Raw genomic sequence first — 20760 nt, 5'->3', positions numbered from 1 at the left:
ATGGTTGTTTTGAGCTGATGCATGATCAGATATTTCTCTTCATAGTATGCTGACCTGAAAATGTGACAAAGTTAAACTTTTTCCAAGAAAGGAAAGCTCGTGTATTGATAGTGCACTAGGAGAACTAGTGAGGCAAAGTTATTTTGTCCTCTCTTATTATGAATACTTCTATAATCGCTTCACGATTCTCAACTCCCATATTTTCGCGACTGAAATAGTGAGCATAGTTTTTCACCTACTCATAGGTTCGGCAGCTTCTGCCAGCATGACTGGATATCGCTTTTAAACGTTGTAACCATAGTTAAGGGAAAGAAGCGCAGCAGGTGTGGCAGAAAACTAGGTGGGTGGATGACGTTAAGAGGTTTGCAGTGGTCAAGCGGATAAACCTAGCATAGAACCCCGTGAAATGGAGGAACATGTTAAGGATCTTGGCCTCGCAGTTAGTATAGACCTGTTGATGATGATGAACCATGATTACATACACTTTTATTAGGGCACCACCAGATCTGCCGTATGTAATGCTTACTGCAGCACAGAGAAATAGAACGGTCAGCAATTGATAGTAACTGACCCAGGCAAGAAATCGTTTGGTGGCTCTGAGGTGGTCCGTAGGTGCCGCAGGTGCCTGCGACTTTTTTTCTTTGCAGCTCAAAACAACCCCACGTGGCACTGCCCTTTTATCGTGTTCTTTGCTCGCTCCTTTGTGTTCTTTAGCGAAATAGGCTTCAAGACCCGTCAAATTCAAACATCTCTCCAAAATACATTTCTGCGCGTTTCTTCTGTGAGCCTTGAATTTTTTTGTACTCTTCTGCTCGTCTTATTTTAGCCACACTAGAGATATGTAGACCATATTTTCGGGCTCCCCTTCCATTTTGTGGACAAAAAAGAGCCATTGGATGCGACGCATCGAGTTCAACAGCTCAGCAATCCTCAATTCGCAAAACGATGAGCCATTGCCACATCATATACCTGCTTCTACAGAGCGGTAGCTTAATGTGCTGGCTGGATGAATGTTTTTGACAGATGAATACGATTATGATTCGTAGACAGAGAACGTATTAACGCTGTGTCGTAATTAACGAGAAATTCTCCTTGCACTCTTTACGCAGAGTGTTGTGAGAAATTGTGCGTTTTGTGAGAGAACTAAACGCATTCTGTATTTCAGACATTGCCGTAAAAACTGCTTTCTTACTTACTTCTACAATAATTCGGAGCAGATGGTCATTCCAAAAGACCGCATGCAAGTCTATCCTGCGCACCTCTAGCGCTATTGAAGTTGAAAGATCCACGCATTTCGGCAATTCTATACTGCACGAAGGCCCATTTTTGCTTTGTGCACGGAATCTTCGCTAGGTGGTACGCTCATAAGGTTACAGGTCTTGACCTCAGGTCCTGCGATTGGCATTTCAGAAGAGGGAAGCATCCTAGCGAATTTTCGGTGCATCATTTTTAGGGCCCCGCCGCCCGACGTAGTAGCAAATCTTTGTTTAATATCGAATCTACCGCATGTAGCAGCTTCTGTGCGCCTGTTCACTGTGGAAAATTTCTAAATTCACGCCGTTATCACGGCATTTACACCAATTCTACGTAGACACGTAGAGTACTGGTCTGATGTCATCGAAATTATACACGACATATTTTACATCTGTTCCGGATAATCAGACTTCTGCTCCTGGGAGACGGGCTCTCCATGCTTGGCAACCACAGCTGCGGGCAGCTTCAGTGCTTGGGAGCCTCGCGATGCCACACTTTTTGGGTTTCCGGATCACACCCTCAAGAGTCTCAAAGGTGAGAACTGCTTGTAAAACTGCGAGCCTAGCAGGATGTTCATGTGGAGCCAATAGAAGTATTCCTTAACCAATTTTGATCACCTTTATTCTTATGTGTCTACCTATTGCCTTCTTGGTCCTCCAACATTCAGAACCATTCAGAGTGCAATGAGTGTTAATAATACTGAATAACTTGAGTAACTTGAATACTTTATTTGTAAACAGGTTACGCGATAGTGTTACCGACTCCAGTTCGAGGTCCTCAGTACGAGTATTTGTTCATTCACTACATGAACTTTGATGCTAATAATTCAATATTGTCACAGAAGCCAGTGAAACTGGTTCAGCAGGTTTACTTAGGATTAAGTAAAAGCACCGGCAAGATCAGGCATGGAACCGACTGGCGGGCGAGCACCGAGAGCGAAGAAGACGAGCGCGTGCCAGTCTCCCGAGCTCACCACATGGCGGCGCCAGTACGATAACATTGCGGCATTGCCCCTCCCGGTGGAAAAGGCATCGTCCCGATGCCGAGTGACGGGGTCGAGGATATCCGTAGTCGGCGAGGATGCGCGTTCACATCAAGTAGTTAAAGGAAGCAAAGAAAAAAAACACATGTAGCTTGACCTAGCGGGAGTAGAAGGGCTTCATCCTGGCGACATGTACGACTTCCGATTGTGCTTGCCGTCGGGATGAGCGAACAGTTCCCTGCAGGGTCACTTCGTAGGTGACGTCGCTGAGTTTGCGTTGTACTTCGTACGTGCCGAAGTAGCGGCGCAGAAGCTTCTCGGAGCGACCCCGCTGGCGAACAGGTGTCCACACTCAAACCTGATCGCCAGGGTTGTAAATTACCTCCCTGTGACGAAGGTTATACCGTCGAGTATCTTTACCTCGCTGTATCGATTTCAAGAATTAGATCTATAAGAGAGAGAGCCTGAAGAGATGTGGACTGATGTGCGTGATATAATACAAGAAGTTGCTGCTAAGGTAGTTCCAAAGCAAAAGAAATGCGAGAAAGCAAACTGGTTATCTGAAGAGGCTTTGCAAATAGCTGAGGAAAGGAGGATGGCAAAAGTTATGGGGGAAAGAGAAAGATACAAGGTTCTCAATGCGGATTTTCAGAAAATAGCAAGGAGAGATAAGAATGCCTTCCTGAACATACAGTGCCAAGCAGTTGACAACAGCCAATTAAGGAACACAAGAGCTCTGTACAAGACAATCAAAGATATCAAAGGAAGCTTCTGTGCTAAGATGGGCGTGATAAAGGACAAACGAGGCAAGGACCTCACTGACGCCTCAGAGATAAAGAAGAGGTGGCAGGAATACACAGAAGAACTGTACAAGAAGGACCCGAATGTGCAAACCCAACAGAAGACGGTTGTGATTACTGATCTCGAGCCGGGCGTCCTGAAGAGTGAAGTTGAATGGGCCTTAGCCAGTCTTGCTAAGAAGAAAGCCAGCGGAAGTGATGGCATTCCAGCTGAGTTGCTTCAAAACCTCAACCATGACGGTGTTAGCATTCTGCATACATTATGTCAGAAGATTTGGACAACTCTGCAGTGGCCACAGGATTGGAAGAGGTCAGTTTACATCATCATTCCAAAGAAAGGCAGTGCCAAAGATTGTTCCAACTACCGCACGATCGCACTTATTTCGCATGCTAGCAAGGTGATGCTGAAAATCCTCCAAGGTCGGCTGCAGCAGTATGTGGATCGGGAGCTTCCGGACGTGCAAGCTGGGTTTCGCAAGGGCAGAGGAACTAGAGACCAAATTGCCAACCTCCGCTGGATCATGGAAAAAGCAAGAGAGTTCCAGAAACCCATCTACTTCTGCTTTATTGATTATGCGAAAGCGTTTGATTGCGTAGATCACAGCAGATTGTGGCAAGCTCTCCAAGAGATGGGAGTTCCAATTCACCTTATCTGTCTCCTCAGGAACCTGTATGAAGGACAAGAGGCCACAGTCAGAACTGGGCATGGTCTTGCCGATTGGTTTCCGATTGAGAAAGGAGTGAGGCAAGGCTGCATACTGTCGCCCTGCCTATTTAACCTATATGCAGAGTGCATCATGAGGAAGGCCGGTCTGGACGAGTCTTCATATGGAGTGAAGATTGCTGGAAAACGTATCAACAACCTTAGATATGCGGATGATACCACTTTAATGGCAGAAAGTGAAGTGGAACTCAAGAGACTTCTGATGCGCGTACAAGAAGAGAGTGAGAAGTTTGGGCTTAAACTGAACATCAAAAAGACAAAGATCATGGCGTCTCGCCCTATCAAGTCCTGGAGCATCAATGGACAAGAAGTGGAAGCTTTGACAGATTTTCTCTTCTTGGGCTCCAAGATTACCTCGGAAGGAGACTGCAGCCATGAAATTAGGAGACGCCTGCTTCTGGGAAAGAGAGCAATGGTTAGCCATGACCGCCTAGTAAAGAGCAGAGACATTAGTCTGCCAAGCAAGATCCGTATAACTCGTGCTATGGTCTTTCCAGTTGTGATGTATGGATGCGAGAGTTGGACTGTGAAAAAGGCTGACCGCCGAAGAATTGACGCGTTTGAATTGTGGTGCTGGCGAAGACTCTTGACAGTTCCTTGGACTGCCAGAAGATCAAATCAGTCGATATTGTCAACCATAAACCCTGACTGCTCATTGGAGGGTCAAATTCTAAAGTTAAAACTCAGCTACTTTGGTCATCTGATGAGAAGAGAGGAGTCGCTGGAGAAAGATTTGATGTTGGGAAAGGTTGACGGTCGCCGGAGAAGGGGTAGGCAGCGAACGCGATGGTTAGATGGCATCCTCGAGGCACTGCAGATGAAGTTATGTGATGTTAGGAAGATAGTGAGAGACCGGAAAGCGTGGCGTGAAATGGTCCATAGGGTCACGAAGAGTCGGACACGACTGAGCGACTGAACTGAACTGAACTGTCCGGACTCTCAGTCTAGCCAGCTGGCGAGCGGCCTCGGCATGCTGGACGAATTGGTCGGCACCGGCAATCGATGGTTGTGCAACATCTGGCAGTAGCATTGCATCCAGCATGGTGACAGCTTCGCGACCGTACACCAAACGAAACGGTGTAAAGCGGGTCGTTTCCTGGACGGCGGTGTTATAAGCAAATGTTGCATACGGTAGTATCTGGACCCAGTTCTTATGATCTTCGTTGACATACATTGAAAGCATATCGGCGATGGTCTTATTGAGTCGCTCAGTAAGGCCATTCGTCTGAGGGTGGTAAGCTGTTGTTCTGCGATGACAAGTGCCACTGAGCCGCATCACTTCCTGGATTAGAGCTGAAGTAAATGCCGTGCCTCTGTCAGTTAAAACGATCGCAGGGGCACCGTGACGAAGGACCAGATTAAAGATGAAAAAGTTCGCAATATCAGTAGACGTGCCGCTGGGAAGAGCTTTCGTCTCACAATAGCGGGTTAGATAATCTGTGGCGACTATAATGTACCTGTTGCCCAATGATGACGTAGGAAATGGCCCGAGCAAGTCCATACCGACTTGGTGAAAAGGTACTCGCGGAGGAACAATAGGCTGCAGCAGGCCGGCCGGCTTGACAGGTGGTATCTTCCGACGTTGGCAATCACGGCATGTCCTAACATAGCGCTGAACCATAGCGGCAAGCTTGGGCCAGTAGTACTTTTGTCGTACTCGTGCCAAGGTGCGCGAAAAACCGAGATGTCCGGCAGAAAGCTCGTCGTGGCATGCCTGCAAAACGTCGGTACGGAGCGGCGTTGGGGTTCAGTAGAATGTTTGTGGAAGCGTAGTTTTTCTTATTGAGGACGCCGTCACGCAAGCAGAATGACGACAGGCCACGCGTGAAAAGGCGAGGCGGCGATGAGGCGGTTCCTTCGAGGTAATCGATGAGGGGCCGCAGTTCGGTGTCGTCTCGCTGCTGTTGAGCGAGATCTGGCGTCGAAAGAGCGCCGAGAAAGACGAATTCATCTGTTTCACTTGAAGAGCACGGGATAGGGTCTCGGGATAGGCAGTTAGCGTCACTGTGTTTCTTGCCGGACTTGTACACAATAGTGACGTCGAACTCCTGTAAGCGGAGACTCCAGCGGGCTAACCTGCCTGAAGGATCTTTAAGGTTCGCTAACCAACAGAGTGAGTGGTGGTCGCCGACCACTCTAAACGGCCGACCATACAAATACGGCCGAAATTTTGTTACCGCCCACACAACTGAAAGGCACTCCTTTTCGGTAGTAGAATAATTCGCTTCGGAACGAGACAGGGTGCGGCTGGCGTAAGCAATCACCCGCTCAACGCCTTCTTGCCACTGAACGAGAACTGCACCGAGGCCAACGTTACTGGCGTCGGTATGCAATTCTGTGTCGGCCTCCTCGTCGAAGTGGCCAAGTACGGGCGTTGTTTGAAGGCGCTTGCGAAGCTCCTCGAAGGCCCTTTGCTGCTCGTCGGCCCAAATGAAAGGCTGGTCGTCCCTTGTTAGACGAGTCAATGGTTCCGCTATTCGGGAGAAGTCGTGCACAAATCTCCTGTAATATGCAGAGAGGCCCAAAAACCGACGCACGGAACTTTTATCAGTGGGGGTCGGGAAAGCAGCTACGGCAGCCGTCTTCTCTAGATCAGGGCTAATTCCCTCAGCACTCACGACGTGACCCAGGAACTTGAGCTGTTGGAATGCAAAGTGGCATTTTTCTGGTTTTAGTTAGAGTCCGGCCCCGCGGATGGCATTTAGCACGGCCGTCAATCGTTTGAGGTGCTCTTCGTAAGTCGCAGAGAAAATGACAACGTCGTCAAGGTAGACGAGGCACGTCTGCCATTTCAGGTCAGCTAGGACAGTGTCCATCATTCTTTGAAAGGTTGCGGGAGCGGAACACAAACCGAATGGAAGCACCTCAAATTCGTACAGTCCGTCAGGAGTAATGAATGCGGTTTTCTCTCGATCACGTTCATCGACTTCGATCTGCCAGTACCCATTGCGTAGATCGAGCGATGAAAAGTATCGGGCGTGGCGAAGTCGGTCGAACGAGTCATCGATTCGAGGCAATGGGTAGACGTCCTTTTTCGTAATTTTGTTAAGCCTCCTATAGTCGACGCAGAATCTGGGTGCTCCGTCCTTTTTAGCGACCAGCACAACTGGTGAGGCCCATGGACTTGTGGATGGCTGGATGACATCATCGCGGAGCATTTCATCAACTTGCGCCCGAATAGCCTCTCGTTCTTTCGGCGATACTCGGTAGGGGTGTTGGCGGACAGGGCGCTCGGTGGGATCAACTATAATTCGATGTTTGGTTACTGACGTCTGCTTCACTTTGGAAGTGACGGCAAAGCAGTCACGGTAATTGTCCAGAATTGCTTGAAGGCGGCGTTTCTGGGTAAGAGACAAAGCTGGGTTCACGTCAGTTTGAACAGTATGTCCAGTGCTCTCGGGAGGGTTCTCGTTGGCCAGCGAAAGGGCGCAATGAGCGGATGGCGCACTGACTTCGTCAAAATAAGCGATAGCTGTACCTTGCGGTAAATTGCGGTATTCGGCACTAAAGTTCGTTAACAGCAGTTCAGTTCGTTTATTTCTCAAGGCAAAGATCCCCCGAGCGACGCAGACTTGTAGGCTCAACAATAAATTCACGTTCGTTTCCGCGAGGCCTTGCAAGGCGGGGGGTTGTCGCACTGCACTGTAGCAAACAAGCTGGTGCGTGGAGGTAGAGTGACATGGTTGTCGCACACCCGGAAAACTGGCCTGTCTGTGTAGTCGTCGTTGTGCTGTCTGTACTCGTCGGAAATTGCGCGGTGAGTGGAAAACGTCACCACGAAGTCACGGTCACGGAGGTCGATGATTGCTTCGTTTTCTCTAAGAAAATCAAGGCCGAGAATCAGGTCCTTGGAGCACTCTGCTAGCACAACAAAGCAGCACGAGAAAGTTACGTGGTGAATCTCGACGCGAGCGGTGCACACTCCGAGCGGCGTTACCACGTCCCCTCCGGCTGTCTTTATCGGGGCTCCGTGCCAAGGAGTCAGGACTTTTCGCAGAATGGTAGCAAGGCCATGACTCATAACGCAAAATTCAGCGCCGGTATCTACAAGGGCAGTCGTGTTGTGGTTATCAACGACGATCGGTATTTCGGCGGAATGTAGCTCACCGTCGACGAAGTGCGGCGTGTCAGGGATCGTCGGGCTGACGGGTCGTTCGTTGCGTCGAATTACGGCGTCGAAGGTAAGCTTCTGTGATCGTCGGGAGGTCGGCGGACTCGTTGGTCGTGCGGTGCGTCGATTGGGGGCGTCGGAGGAAAAATTCGGCGATCGTCGAAAAGTGGTCGGACTGTTGGTCGGAGCGAAGGGTCGGAGGTCGGTCTGTGTGATCGAATCGGTGAGCGGAGGATGTTGGTCGTAGTGTCCATCGACGGCGGCCCTACCCCGGAGGGTCGCCGTCTTCAGTTTTCCCGGTGCGGACTTGGGAACTGCCTGAGGAAAGAACGGCGGCTGGTGGAAAACTGTTTCGGCGGTGGTGACCTGGACTGGCGTCGCTGGAGGGACGGAGGTGGGACGTGGTCGCTCAGGTATTGGTCGATATCCCGAGGTCGTTCGCCATAGCGCGGCCGAGGGGCATCCGGGGAAAATCCGCGCAAGCCCATCCGACGGTACGGGCAGTGGCGCAGAACGTGACCGGCTTCGCCGCAGTGGAAGCACAAAGGCAGATTGTTCGGCGTGCCCCACGCGAGGGCTTTGCGAACGGGTGGTCGAGGTTCAGGCACGCCAGTCGAAACTGGATATTGCGGTGGAGGACGTGCGGGAGGAGCAGGGTTGCTGGGTGCCAATTGTTCAGGCGCAGGGGTACGCAACACGTCGCTGTACGTCATGATCTCTGGCGCAGGCGGCTGGGGTGACGGTACCGATGGCACTGCTTGGCGGAGCTCTTCGCGCACAATATCCGAGATGCCCCCAACACGTGGATGTTGTTCGAGAGAGGGCAGCTTTTGTAGCTCTTCGCGCACGATGCTTCGGATAAGCTCGCGAAGGGCTTCCCTGTCGTTTCCGGCCATTGGCAAGCGGAAGTCTACAGCAGCAATGTTCGCAGAGCGATCTAAATGTGCAAATCGCTGATTCAAGGCACGCTCGATGCTTGTTGCTTCTTTCGTAAAATCAGCAACAGTACGTGGAGGGTCACGTACAAGGCCAACGAACAGCTGCTCCTTGACGCCTTGCATAAGGTAGCGCACCTTCTTTACCTCCGACATGGACGGATCCGCCCGGTTGAAAAGCCGAGTCATTTCTTCCACAAATATGGCGACGCTTTCATTAGACCGCTGTGCTCGGGACTGTAGAGCGAGTTCGGCCATCTCTTTTCTTGCATCGTTGCCGAATGTTGCGAGCAGCTGCCGCCGGAAATCCTGCCACGTGGAAATGGAAGCCTCATGGTTTTCGAACCACATCTTGGCGGCGTCTTCTAGTGCAAAATAAACATTCTGCAATTTTCGCTCCTCGTCCCACGCACAAAACACAGCGACCCGGTCGTAGCTGGTCAGCCAGTCCTCAACGTCTTCGAACTTGTCGCCATGAAACGGCGTGGGCATACGTGGAGTATGGCAGATCAGCTGCTGGGCACTCACGGGAAACTGAGTGGTGGTCTGAATTGCCGCTGTAGTCATCGTGGTTCGCGGTGGGGAAACAAGAGGACCACACTCGGGTGCTAAGCCTCTCAAGCGACGGCTCGCCTTGTGCACAGGTGTCGTGTCCACGGTGTGTAGATGGGCGTAGGGGGCAGCCAGAGGCTCTTCGTACATGGGATCTACCCAGAAGCTCCGCCAAAAATGTCACAGAAGCCAGTGAAACTGGTTCAGCAGGTTTACTTAGGATTAAGTAAAAGCACCGGCAAGATCAGGCACGGAACCGACTGGCGGGCGAGCACCGAGAGCGAAGAAGACGAGCGCGTGCCAGTCTCCCGAGCTCGCCACATGGCGGCGCCAGTACGATAACATTGCGGCAATATTAAATTCATTCCTGCTTCTATTATTTCACACATAGGCACTAGTATGCAGGAATCGCTTGCGGCAATATGGGCAAGACCATTCCACAATGATACAGAGCCCCACGTTATCTCAGACACACGAGCGTAACTTCTCTGGAAAAGAGACAGCAAGTCTTTTGGTTGCTAGAGTCCCGGATTCGATTCCTTTCGAACCTTTTATAACGCCCCTGCCCAGTCGGCCATGTCATCAGATCACCTAAAGTAACTCAACTCGCCGACCAGAAAGTGTTCGCTTATGTCACCTGCAGAGGCAGTGTCGTGATTTTACGCGATATCGTGTAGAGCTCGTTCGGTCGAAAATGCATCGCCGTAACCTCGAATTGAGAAACACATGTCGGAAAAAATAGGCATGTGACTTTGTATTCAACTTGTGATGTAACCGTTATTTTGCGGCGTGTTCATTGGGTGTCTTATCATTTTCTTTATAACTCTGCATTAAGCGGCTGGCTAAGTTGGGGCTAGTATATGCAATACGAATTCCAGCCGATAATGTATGCACATCTATGCCGTCCATTTTAAGCGTAAGTGTCCACCGAGAAGCGAGAGAGATACTGCGACGTCCTCTGCCTAAAAATCAAAACAACTTTCTTCCTTTGTTATTTTTTCTCACTGTACAGTGAAAAACGAAGCCACGGTAAAAGCCGTTCAAGCACCCGGTTTAAGTTGTCCCCACTAATCAGGCACTGGCAGCAGCGAGAACAGCACAAAAAACAATGTTCCAGGGCGCAGCTAGCTCAGTCAGTATATACAGTAATAAAACTGTAACCGTAGCAAGAGGTACAAACATTCAACTTATCAAAATAAACTACATGACACTACACCAATTGAGCGCATATCACATGGTACATAAAATAATAGAGTAAGAGTCAGCGGTTGAACATAAGGATGAGATCAGAAAGTTGCAGTTTAGATATGTCGATACCTTGACATATATAGTCATTTAAGGTACGTGGTACAAATGATGCAGCATTTGCGACCGTAATTAGTCCGGCAGGTCGATATTTTCCAAAATGGCGCAGACCTGGTGGTGTATACTGAATCAGCTAAGCATAGTCTGGCAATGTCGGTCAGGGTATTGCTTAGCATGTTTGACTGATACCCTATCCTCGTGATAACATAAACCTATTTAGTTCACTCACACTAAGTATATTGAACTGCTCAAAACTCTAAGAGATAGATCGCATGTACGGTACGTTAGCAATAATGCGTAGAAATTTATTTTGTGTTATTAGTAACTTCCTTAGATTACCCTCTGTGGCTGTGCCCCCTACTAGAAATAAATAATTTAGGTAGAATGCGAACACAGATCTGTATATGATTAACTTCACGCTCTTGGATAAAAGACATCTGTTTCCATCTACGATCTTTATCGTACTGCTCAGTCTGTTCAACTCAGAATTTACGTAGTCCTCCCCCTGCACGTTTTCGGAAAAATGCACTCTAAGAAATTTAACGCACTGCATGATTTCTATCTTCGAAGATTTAATTATTAGGTTAGTAGTCATGGCGACTTATTTACCTCTAGGCTGAAAAATTATTGATTTTTTTTTTGTAGCATTAAACTTTAGGCGGTTACTTGTCATCCAGATATCTAACGCTCACAAGTGATCATTTTCTTTTACAAATGCGTCATTGACGTTTGGAGAGGCAGTAAATATAGTGGTGTCATCAGCACAAAAAATAAATTTAGTTTCTTAAACTATATTAACCAGGTTATTTATATACAGAATGAAAAGCAAAGGGCTCAAAGTGCTACCCTGTGGGACGCTAGAAATGATTTGCTTCTTGCTCGATACCAAATTGTTAACAGAAACAAACTGCCACGTATAGTGAAAGATATCTTTTCATCAAGGTAAGGGGGAGCCCACGGATGCCGGAATGGTTATATTTTACGAAGATAATGTTAAGATGTATATAATCAAATGTCTGAGTGAAGTCAACAAATACATAAGCAACCAATTGTTTTAACTTGAAATTGTGCACAATATACTTTTTTCGACCCAGTAGTGCCAAATCTATAGATAGAGTTTTTTGAAAACCGTACTGGGATGTTTTTATAATTCCATATTTATTACAAAATGGACACAAACAATTATGAATTGTTTTTTTCATGCCTTTAGAAAACACGGAAAGGACTGATATCGGCCTATAGTTGTTGGCGTCATACCGCAAACCTTTTTTATAGGCAGGTATTACACGTGCTATTTGCATTTCTGACCGAAATATAACCAAATATATGGAAAGAATGTGGACATAGGCAAGCACGGGTTTATTATATCAATAACATATTTATTCGGCCTTATCTGTACACCTTTTGCATCAAAATTACGAGAGCTCTTGAGGCATAAATATATAGACTGCTCTTCGTTTGTATCTGTGGGTTCTAAGACGAATGAATTCGTATTTACATGACTTAATATATTATAAGCAACCTATAATGCAACGTCAAAATTTAAGCGATAAAAATAATCATAAGTATCAACCATAGTCTACTCAGTAATTGTTTAATCCTGTTGGATAATTTACTTAACTGCTTCCTTTCCTGAATTTCGTTCTAAACTCAATTTCTTCCAGAGTACATCTGTGCCTGAACAAGATGCGAAAATTCGCAGATAGTACATATCCCTCGCCCTCTTCAGCTTCTTATTCGCTTGCAAGGAGTCGTTTACCAATAACGACACGTCACCTTCTCTACTGATCGACCTATGCACGCTAAACGTTTTCATTGCGGGCATGTGAAAACTTTTCTTAAGATGCGCTGGGGTAATCCATCGCTTAAGAGCACCTTTAACACTGGAACTGTGCTTCTGGACAAAGAGGTTTTTATAAATAGCAACAAATTGTGGCAAGAAGGCCTCATAAGCGATTTCTGGGTTCGTTTCACTCAGGACAGAATTCAAGCATATCTGGTATATTTCTGCTCAAAAAGCATCTAGGGTGGCATGAGTCACATGTCTATATGTTATAGGTGCATCAGCGCTCGCAATGTTAACACACTTTCTCTGAACACTACAGCATATGGGCAAGTGGTCACTCACAGGATCGATAAGAACGCAGCTCTTTACCGAGGAAGTGTCATAATTACTTATAAACAAATCAATTATGGTTTCCGAGGAGAGTTTGACTCAATGCGGCTTTTGCAGTCTCTTGCAGGCATGGGTTTCAATATCAAGTTCTGCTAGGCTGTTAATACTGAAGTCAATGTTAAGGTCACCACCAATGATAACATTAAATTAATTTCCATTAATAAAATTTAAGAAACAAATCCTGAAGCTATAAACCTCTCATAGGCTTCCATAGGGAGGACGGTAGCAGGGAGCTAAGATTAAATTTTGTAGTGTTAGACAAACCATCTCGTAATCATTTTTGACACAGGTAAATTCATCCCATAAATTTGCTTGCAAGGAGACCTTCACCAATAACGACACGTCACCTCCTCTACGAGTCGACTTATGTACGCTAAACGTTTTCATTGCGGGCATGTGAAAAAGATCAAAGCTGTTCTTTTCCATGTTTCAGTACACATTACTATATCGAAAGAGTTTCTAAACTCACTAACGAAACTCAAGTTCCGCTACCTTGTTTCCTATTTATTGAACATACAAATGAAAACAGCTTAGAAAACCGCTTTTGTTAATGTGAAAGGAATAAAACAATTCTATTGCTGTAATGTGCCCTAGATCAGCCATGTTAGGGCTACTCTTGCACACAGTAAGATAGTTTATCCTCTCAAAACTGACAAATTATAAAGGCTCTTGATTACAGCTGCTGATCCTCCACTCTTTCTGCGGACTAGCACCTTACTACTAGTGTATACCATGCACACTCATAGCCCGCCTCTTTGTTTCGCAGTCGTAAGGAGCGTTCTAGAGTGCTTAGTCAGGTTTTCAGAATTGTACATGTCCTTTTATATTTCTTGCAATTTTGTTCTTTTTGTCGCCAGGAATATTGCATGCCCTGCTTCACAAAACAAACAATCACTCCTGGCACCTTTCCTTAATTTCTTTGCGGTCAGGCTGTGAAGGGCTCTGACATTGTTCTCCTCAAGTTGTTTAGTCCCTGGCTTTGCAGCAATTTGATTCCCTTTTTCGAGAACACCATGAATTTCAATGTTAAGTCGTGTGCTGCGCCATTCAAGATCCTGAACCTGAAGTTTCAGATGGTTAATTTCAGCGCTTTTAAGTTGGTCAACTCTTCCGTGGATGGGTTTAATTTCCTTGTCTTGAGTGTCAAGACGCCCCCGGAATTCCTCAAACTGACTGTTGATCATGTTAACAGACTCCTCTATACTGTCAATTTTCTCCTTCAGTGGAAGAAAGAAAGCAAGCTTTCTGTTCATTTCTACAAGAATCACCTTACGGCTAGCCTTGTCCTTCTGGTTCGCAGCAGAGCCGCTGCCTTTCGCCCCACTAGCTCTGCATGTTTCACATTTCCACAACTTCTTATAAGTTTAACGAATTGTCCAAATGGTCCCTTCAATCATTCCTGAACACGCAGAGCCGAGAAAAAGAAAATGACGTTTTGGTCATCATGCAAGTTCGAGCGACATACATAACAATCCGTGATTATGAAGTGATCTCAGCTGTACCTCGTTAGATAAAGATATAACGCAAGCAAAACTACATTGTACCGAAAACAGAAACCACTGCTAGCAGCACAGTAGCACGGCAGCAAACAGGAGTGAGGAGAGGAAGAGAGGATCACAAATTTAAATAATAAAACTTGTCTACCTGCAAAAATGTAAAACGTCGCGTAAAGTTAGGCCTCGTCCTTTCGCTGCCGCTACCGCTGCCAGAGTGAAGGATTCTTCGAGCACACCACCAGTCGAAAGTTCCGGCAAGAATTCTTCGGCTGGCAACGGGGGAGTTGAATACTCAGCGAAAGGTAGTGCAAACAGTTGCGGGCGTGCGCAGAAGAGATCTTCATGACACAGGTATACCGAGCTTTATGCTGATAGCAAGGCGTCGCAGCACGATGTGCAGAAAGGGTTGCGCCGGTGAGCCTACCGCAAAAGACTGCAAAAATGCAAAAGGTCACGCAGAAATTAGGCTACGTCCTTTCGCTGCCGCTACCGCTGCCAGAGACGTGCTGAAGAGGTTCAACACTTTACAAATGCTGTGCGCCTAATTCTCAGTGCCAAAAATTCACGGAATGAAAAGGTGGTTTTAAGTACGCTATATGACGTCTACTTTTAAGGCGAAATCTTACTAAATTTTTTTGCTTCGAATGCGAACTGTACGTATTTCGCTTAGTAAGAGCCTTAATGCTACCCAAGTGAAAACCTGTATACAGGTATTATTGACTAATAATTGTTTTTTGCGTTTAGAAAAGAAAACTGTGTGCTCACCTCCCCAAATATGATTTCAACCGAAAACGTAAATCTGCTGGCAAAACTTTATACGATATGTCTTCGCATTCTTCTCAGGCCGGTACTTGTACCTCAACACAACTGGGGTGGAATCGGGTCATCACGTTTCCAGGGTGTTTATGAAAACGCGGCTGTCCACTGAGGCCACTTGCGTCACTTTTTGGTGGAGTGGACATGACGCCAAAAGCCAGCTGAATGTGTACAGGTAAGTAGAACAACGAGATGTGCCACATTGTCGACAGTTTTATTATCTGGGAAATATAGGAAATGAAATAAAAGAAAAAACCTGATTCATCTTAAAGCAGCGCGAAAACACAAGACTAAAAGGAACAGGAGACGACAGAAGCGCTTGTGTCGTCTCCTGTTCCTTTTAGTCTTGAGTGTTCGCGCTGCTTTAAGATGAATCCAATTCAACTCGCCCAGTTTTCTATACTTGAGAGAACCTGAGCCAGTAAGCTATTACGCAGTACACATACATCCGATTTTAAATTAACGTCGGGTGCAAGAATTTTCGCTTCAGTGTTCAGATTCTTTTCAGCAAAACCAGACATATAAGGACTACACTTTGAAGCATGTGGCCAGACCTTACCTTAACGAATTTAGCCGAAGACAAGAAGCGCCGTAAAGTAACATGTCAAAGTAGAAATTTTACTTAAAACATAACGCCACAACAACACAATATCAATTTCGCAAATTCTATATGCTCAATTTTAAACCAAACCGTTGGGCTTAAAACTGATAGGTCTCAAAAACTGCCGTTTGAATCTCCGATTGCAAGCTTTCTGAATTCATACTTATTGATATAAATTGTCCTGCGATCTGGGTATCAACATATCTTTACGTTTCGTATGGCATAGTTTTAGAACTTAAATTTCTTTCGTACTTTCAACAAGCTGAAGCATAAGAAATGGCAGTACTTTCTGGAAGACTAAAAATATTCTTGAACAATGTTTTGTAATAGCATAGTACCAAAACGTTTTGTTTATTAGAAAGAATTTATTATAGTTGCCTAAGTTTGTCCTTATAATCAGCATAGCGGCGGCACAATCCAAGGGCCAAACTCTGAAACGCTCCTTGCCTGAGTGAGGACGCCTAAATAGCGGCTCACCTTCCTTCAGTCAAATTTTAAACGCGCCCTACTGAGGAGAACATAACGAGGCCTCCTTAGGAACGACCTTACCCCTAGGCACTGCTCAATCTTCGTGCTTCTTTTCATCACTCTTTGACCAGAAAGCACACTTCCGTGCTCAACACTCGTTTTGAGTTTGAGCAGTATAGAGCCTCTCTGGCGCATCAAAGTGTGCTGCTGGGCGAGTTGGTGATTGAGTTGGTGACTGGTGGTGAAAAACCAATCAGAATTTATATGTACCTGTTTTGCAACTCGTGCGATTTCCAGACAAAATGTGAACCGAAGCTCAAAGAAATTAAGATTGTAGGCAGGAGCAGGGATAACCTTGTCCGTGAGCTGCTAGAAGCCTTGTATACAAAACGACTTCGTTCAAAATGTATTAGTGAATCCTCTCTATCGTTGTATAGTAGTGTAGGCCGACTGTTAAATGTTGGTAGGTAGGGTTGGCCTAAAATGCTATGATGAATTTGTTGCTGACTTTGTGGGAGCATTTGGATGTTGAAGAAGACGTTTGTATGTGGTGTTAGAAGTTGGAGTCAGCGCCTGTCCTGTGTCTATTTGTGCCTATTTGTGAGTGTCTTTTCGCGCTAATAACCTTTCGTTTAAGCGAAATTATTTTCATTATTTCGAGTTACTCATAGCATTGGACCATATGAGCGTCTTAGTGGGAATCAGGATATTTTCGCTAAATCAGGACTTTCGTTGAATCCGATTTCGTTAGGTCCAGTTTTGACTGTACTAGCCCTGTTCGATTACTATTTGGACCACTATATTTCGAACAATAAGCGCAAATTCTCGACACCGTATACGAATACAAGCGGCTCCTCGTCTTTCTGAGTGCCTCCTTATCCAAGAAGCAGTTAAGGTCCGGAAATGAGAGACCTTCCTTGAACGCGTCATTGAGTTCAGGAAGCATGGAGAGCTCCTCGTGGAACGTAAGAAATAGCGTCAGCCTTCTAAAATTCTTCCCTTAATGTGGTTTGCTTTGCCCAAACAGCAGCACTACAGCATGTTCTACTGCCTGTCAATGGAATTGAAGATGCTAATTTTGCGAAATATCCATCAAGGTCTCGCTGTGTGAAATGTGCATCTTCTTCAGTGTTATGCCCCTTCTCTATCTATCATGTACAAAGATGAGCCCTACTGCTGTCAGCGTGACCTAGCGTTTTCTGCAAAACACTTTCGTCTACGCATTGCCACACTTGCCTGAAACTCAAAGAAAAGGGACTTCTTTTAAAATAAAAATTTAGTTTAAGAAACTGTACCTACCATCTTTTTATCTCTCTACACCTCTTGCTCTGAATATCTTCCAGATGTCGCTATTTTAAATATAGTTGGGTGTGGACTGCAATTATTACAATCATATTTATCCCATCGATGTCAAGTAGTCCAAATCAACAACTCGCGGTCATGAGTCCTGCCACTGCTTTGTGGTGTTCCGCAAGCCAGCATATTGGGCCCCTTGCTATTTAACCTATATATTAATGACATTGTTAACATTAATCAGAACGCCAAATTTATTATATACGCAGATGATACTAGCATATTTTTTTTCTGGCAATAATATCGATAAACTCATCTCTGATTGTAATGACACCATAGTCCAACTGCAGCAATGGTCCTCATCCAATTGGATGAAGATTGACGAAAATAAAACAAAAGCTGTTGTCTTCCGGCCGAAAAATAAACCTGTTCCTCCTCATGCCGATATTGTTTTAAACTCTCATCCTGTTGACATTGTTGATCATTTCAAATGTCTAGGTGTGATATTCACTGCCAATCTGTCCTGGGAAACTCATGTGAATTTTGTATTAACCAAACTTGCTCGGATAACCGGTGTAGTCGGTCGTCTCCGATACATGCTCTCTACTAAAACAAAACTATTGATCTATAATTCCCTTTTTTATTCGCACGTCAACTACTGCCAACTTGTCTGGGGCACAACTACATTCTCTAACACTCAAAAAATATTTCGTACGCAAAAACGGTATCTGCGCAACGTGTACAATGCTGGTTATAATGCAACCACTGCAGAATTTTTTCACAGTGCTCATGTTATTAGAGAGATTTAGCACACTGTGATCCGTGATCCGCTACCGTGATCCGCCACCGCGCGTTCAATTGCGCATGCCCAGATCACTTTCATGCCGATAGATGGCGCCACATACTTGATGTCGGCACATTGACCTGGCGCATCGGAACCAATCAGCTTGTACGCCCCGCCCACGAGCGGTAGAGTGTCACGGTGACGGATCGCGGATCACGATATGCTAAATCTCTCTATTACAGCTCACAAGCTATACCGCTACCGTTTGAGTGCTCGGTATAAATATGAAGTGAAAAAAAATAATCACAGCCTGGACGCCTTGGCACATTTAGAAACAAATGAGAAGTGTTATAATGCTAGACGTGGAGAAAAATGGAAGGTTGCTGCACCACGCTTGAATTCTGGTAGGGAGCGTTTGTGTTATTCTCTGCCATCTCTTATGAACTATTATCAATCACTGAATTTTGATTTATTCAGCTGTTCAACTGTTAAACTCCGAGACATGTTTGCTGATTGACTAAGCTGACCATCTTTTCTGGTGTTTGCTTTATCTAGCATTTCTTTTCTTCTGCATAAACAAGTGTCTTGATATGCTTATCGTTTTTTACTTTTTGTGCTGACGGTGTTTGTTTTACCGGGCTCAGGACTTTTTCTTTTATTCCGCATTGATTAAGTGTTGATTTGTTTATCGCGTGTTGATTCTCTGGTGTTGCCTAGACGCTGCCTTATATATGGGGCTGCGGACTCGTCAAGCCGCCAAGTGGCAGCTTTTTTTTCGTAGCCCTCCATCTGTAGAGCACCTGATGGAAATAAAGATTTATTATTATTATTATTGTTATTTATTAATTTCAACAAACTCGCAAAACAACCTGTACATATGCCTCATAGTTCCAAGGATTAGGCATCACAGCGTTTCTATAGTTGAGTCATTAGCATATTCGCTTTCGTGTCAGTAGGCAAGTGTAATTCGCCCCAAGCATAATAATTCCCACACTGAATCTTGAAGTAAACGGAGGCTGTTTAATATCTGGATTATTCCACAGGTTCACGGATGAAACCATACTACGAGATCCTCTCATCTCCGTGTCCACACCCGACGAAGACGGCCTGTGGGTGGCTCGCACAGTGACCATCTCTTCTCGAACCAGCTGGAGAGTTAGTAACCAAGCAATTTTACTTCTTTCTGCTTTGGGTTTTTGCAGACTGTGCATTTGGTGGAATAGTTATGTCCTTAAACTTTACGGCAAAACAATAACTTTTATTTTGGGGACATAAAGGTGAAATCGAATCACATAAATTTTACCCGCAATGCAAGCCGCATTCAAATGAAAGTACTCAAAGAAAAATATGCCTAGTATTTCTTGTGAAGGCATGATATATATTTTGTCTGTTTAGGTTCGGCGAAATTTTGAAGACCGGCCTATTTACAGGGCGGACAAATTTGTAAAACACTGGAGGAACATTATACGTTGACGATTCGCGCGATCGACTTCCAAATAGATATGAAAAAGGGACGTTTTCGAGTACTTGTACACAAATAGAACAATGACAATTGTTGTTGTTTTTTTCTTTCATAGACGAAGGGTTGTTGCATGTAACAAAGTATTGGGAACAATTTTAATGTCTGCCGAAGAAAACGTCTCGCATTTGTAGGCCAAAATATGCCGCGAATATCGAAAGGCTTGCCAGAGCGAGAAATATTACAGCGTCGCATCTTCAACAGATGCTATAAGAGAGTTCGGTGTGAAGCAGAGCTGTACGTAATTGCCTACTTGTGATCGATTACTTCTAATTAAACTACAACTCTATGTAATACTATAATGAGTTATTTTTTCAAGCAGCATTTTTTCGGATAAGTCAATTTTTTTCCGCAATTGATTAATATTTATCAATTACTTCTGTGCAGAAAATGATGCTGCAATACCTTGATTTAATATTAAAGGAATATTTAGTGAAGTACACTCTTCAGGGCTCCAAATTTCAACTGTTCTTGCTGTGTTTTCACACGAGAAGCCTCCTCGGATGTTCCAAAGAAACACCTACACGATGTTTCAGCTTTTAGGCGACCTTACCTGCAGTACCTTTTCGCAGCGCCAGCCTCGTTAACGAAGGACTGCTCTTCATACAGGATATTTGGTTTAGCTTGGTTTGATTTATAGCAACTCAGACAACTCGAGACAGGGGATAAGTCTTCGTAAAGGCCGGGTTTCGGAAAGCTTATTGCGCAACTGCTTATTGTGCACTGACATCGCATGGTACACGGCTGTCTTGCTATTCGGTTCCGTCAGAAAGCAGCCACCGCTGCCGGTATTCGATCCCGCTTCCTTGGGAGCAGCATCCGGGAATCTTTAACACGAAGCTACCGGGGCGGGTCACAGCGAATATAGACACTGACAACAAAGCCCTGCACAACTATGGGCGGGTGCGCAAAGGGTTTGTATGGTATAGAACCGTCCTGCTCTC

At 45.5% G+C, this 20760-nt stretch overlaps 1 protein-coding gene across 1 annotated transcript in view; it reads left to right on the top strand.

Annotated features, from left to right (window-relative positions):
- LOC146193385 (MAM and LDL-receptor class A domain-containing protein 1-like) overlaps positions 1-20760 on the top strand; it is a 131061-nt gene that overhangs the window by 65662 nt on the left and 44639 nt on the right. The window contains exons 13-15 of the mRNA XM_084600535.1: positions 1663-1788; positions 15179-15326; positions 19341-19452. Of these exons, the coding sequence (XP_084456661.1) occupies positions 1663-1788; positions 15179-15326; positions 19341-19452 (386 nt within the window). The remainder of the gene's footprint in view (positions 1-1662; positions 1789-15178; positions 15327-19340; positions 19453-20760) is intronic.

Source organism: Amblyomma maculatum, chromosome 4, assembly GCF_055883805.1.
Source record: "Amblyomma maculatum isolate TAMU_Amacu chromosome 4, ASM5588380v1, whole genome shotgun sequence".
Taxonomy (NCBI): domain Eukaryota; kingdom Metazoa; phylum Arthropoda; class Arachnida; order Ixodida; family Ixodidae; genus Amblyomma; species Amblyomma maculatum.
Note: the sequence above shows the minus strand (reverse complement) of the source record. Positions and strands in the feature narration are given on the sequence as shown.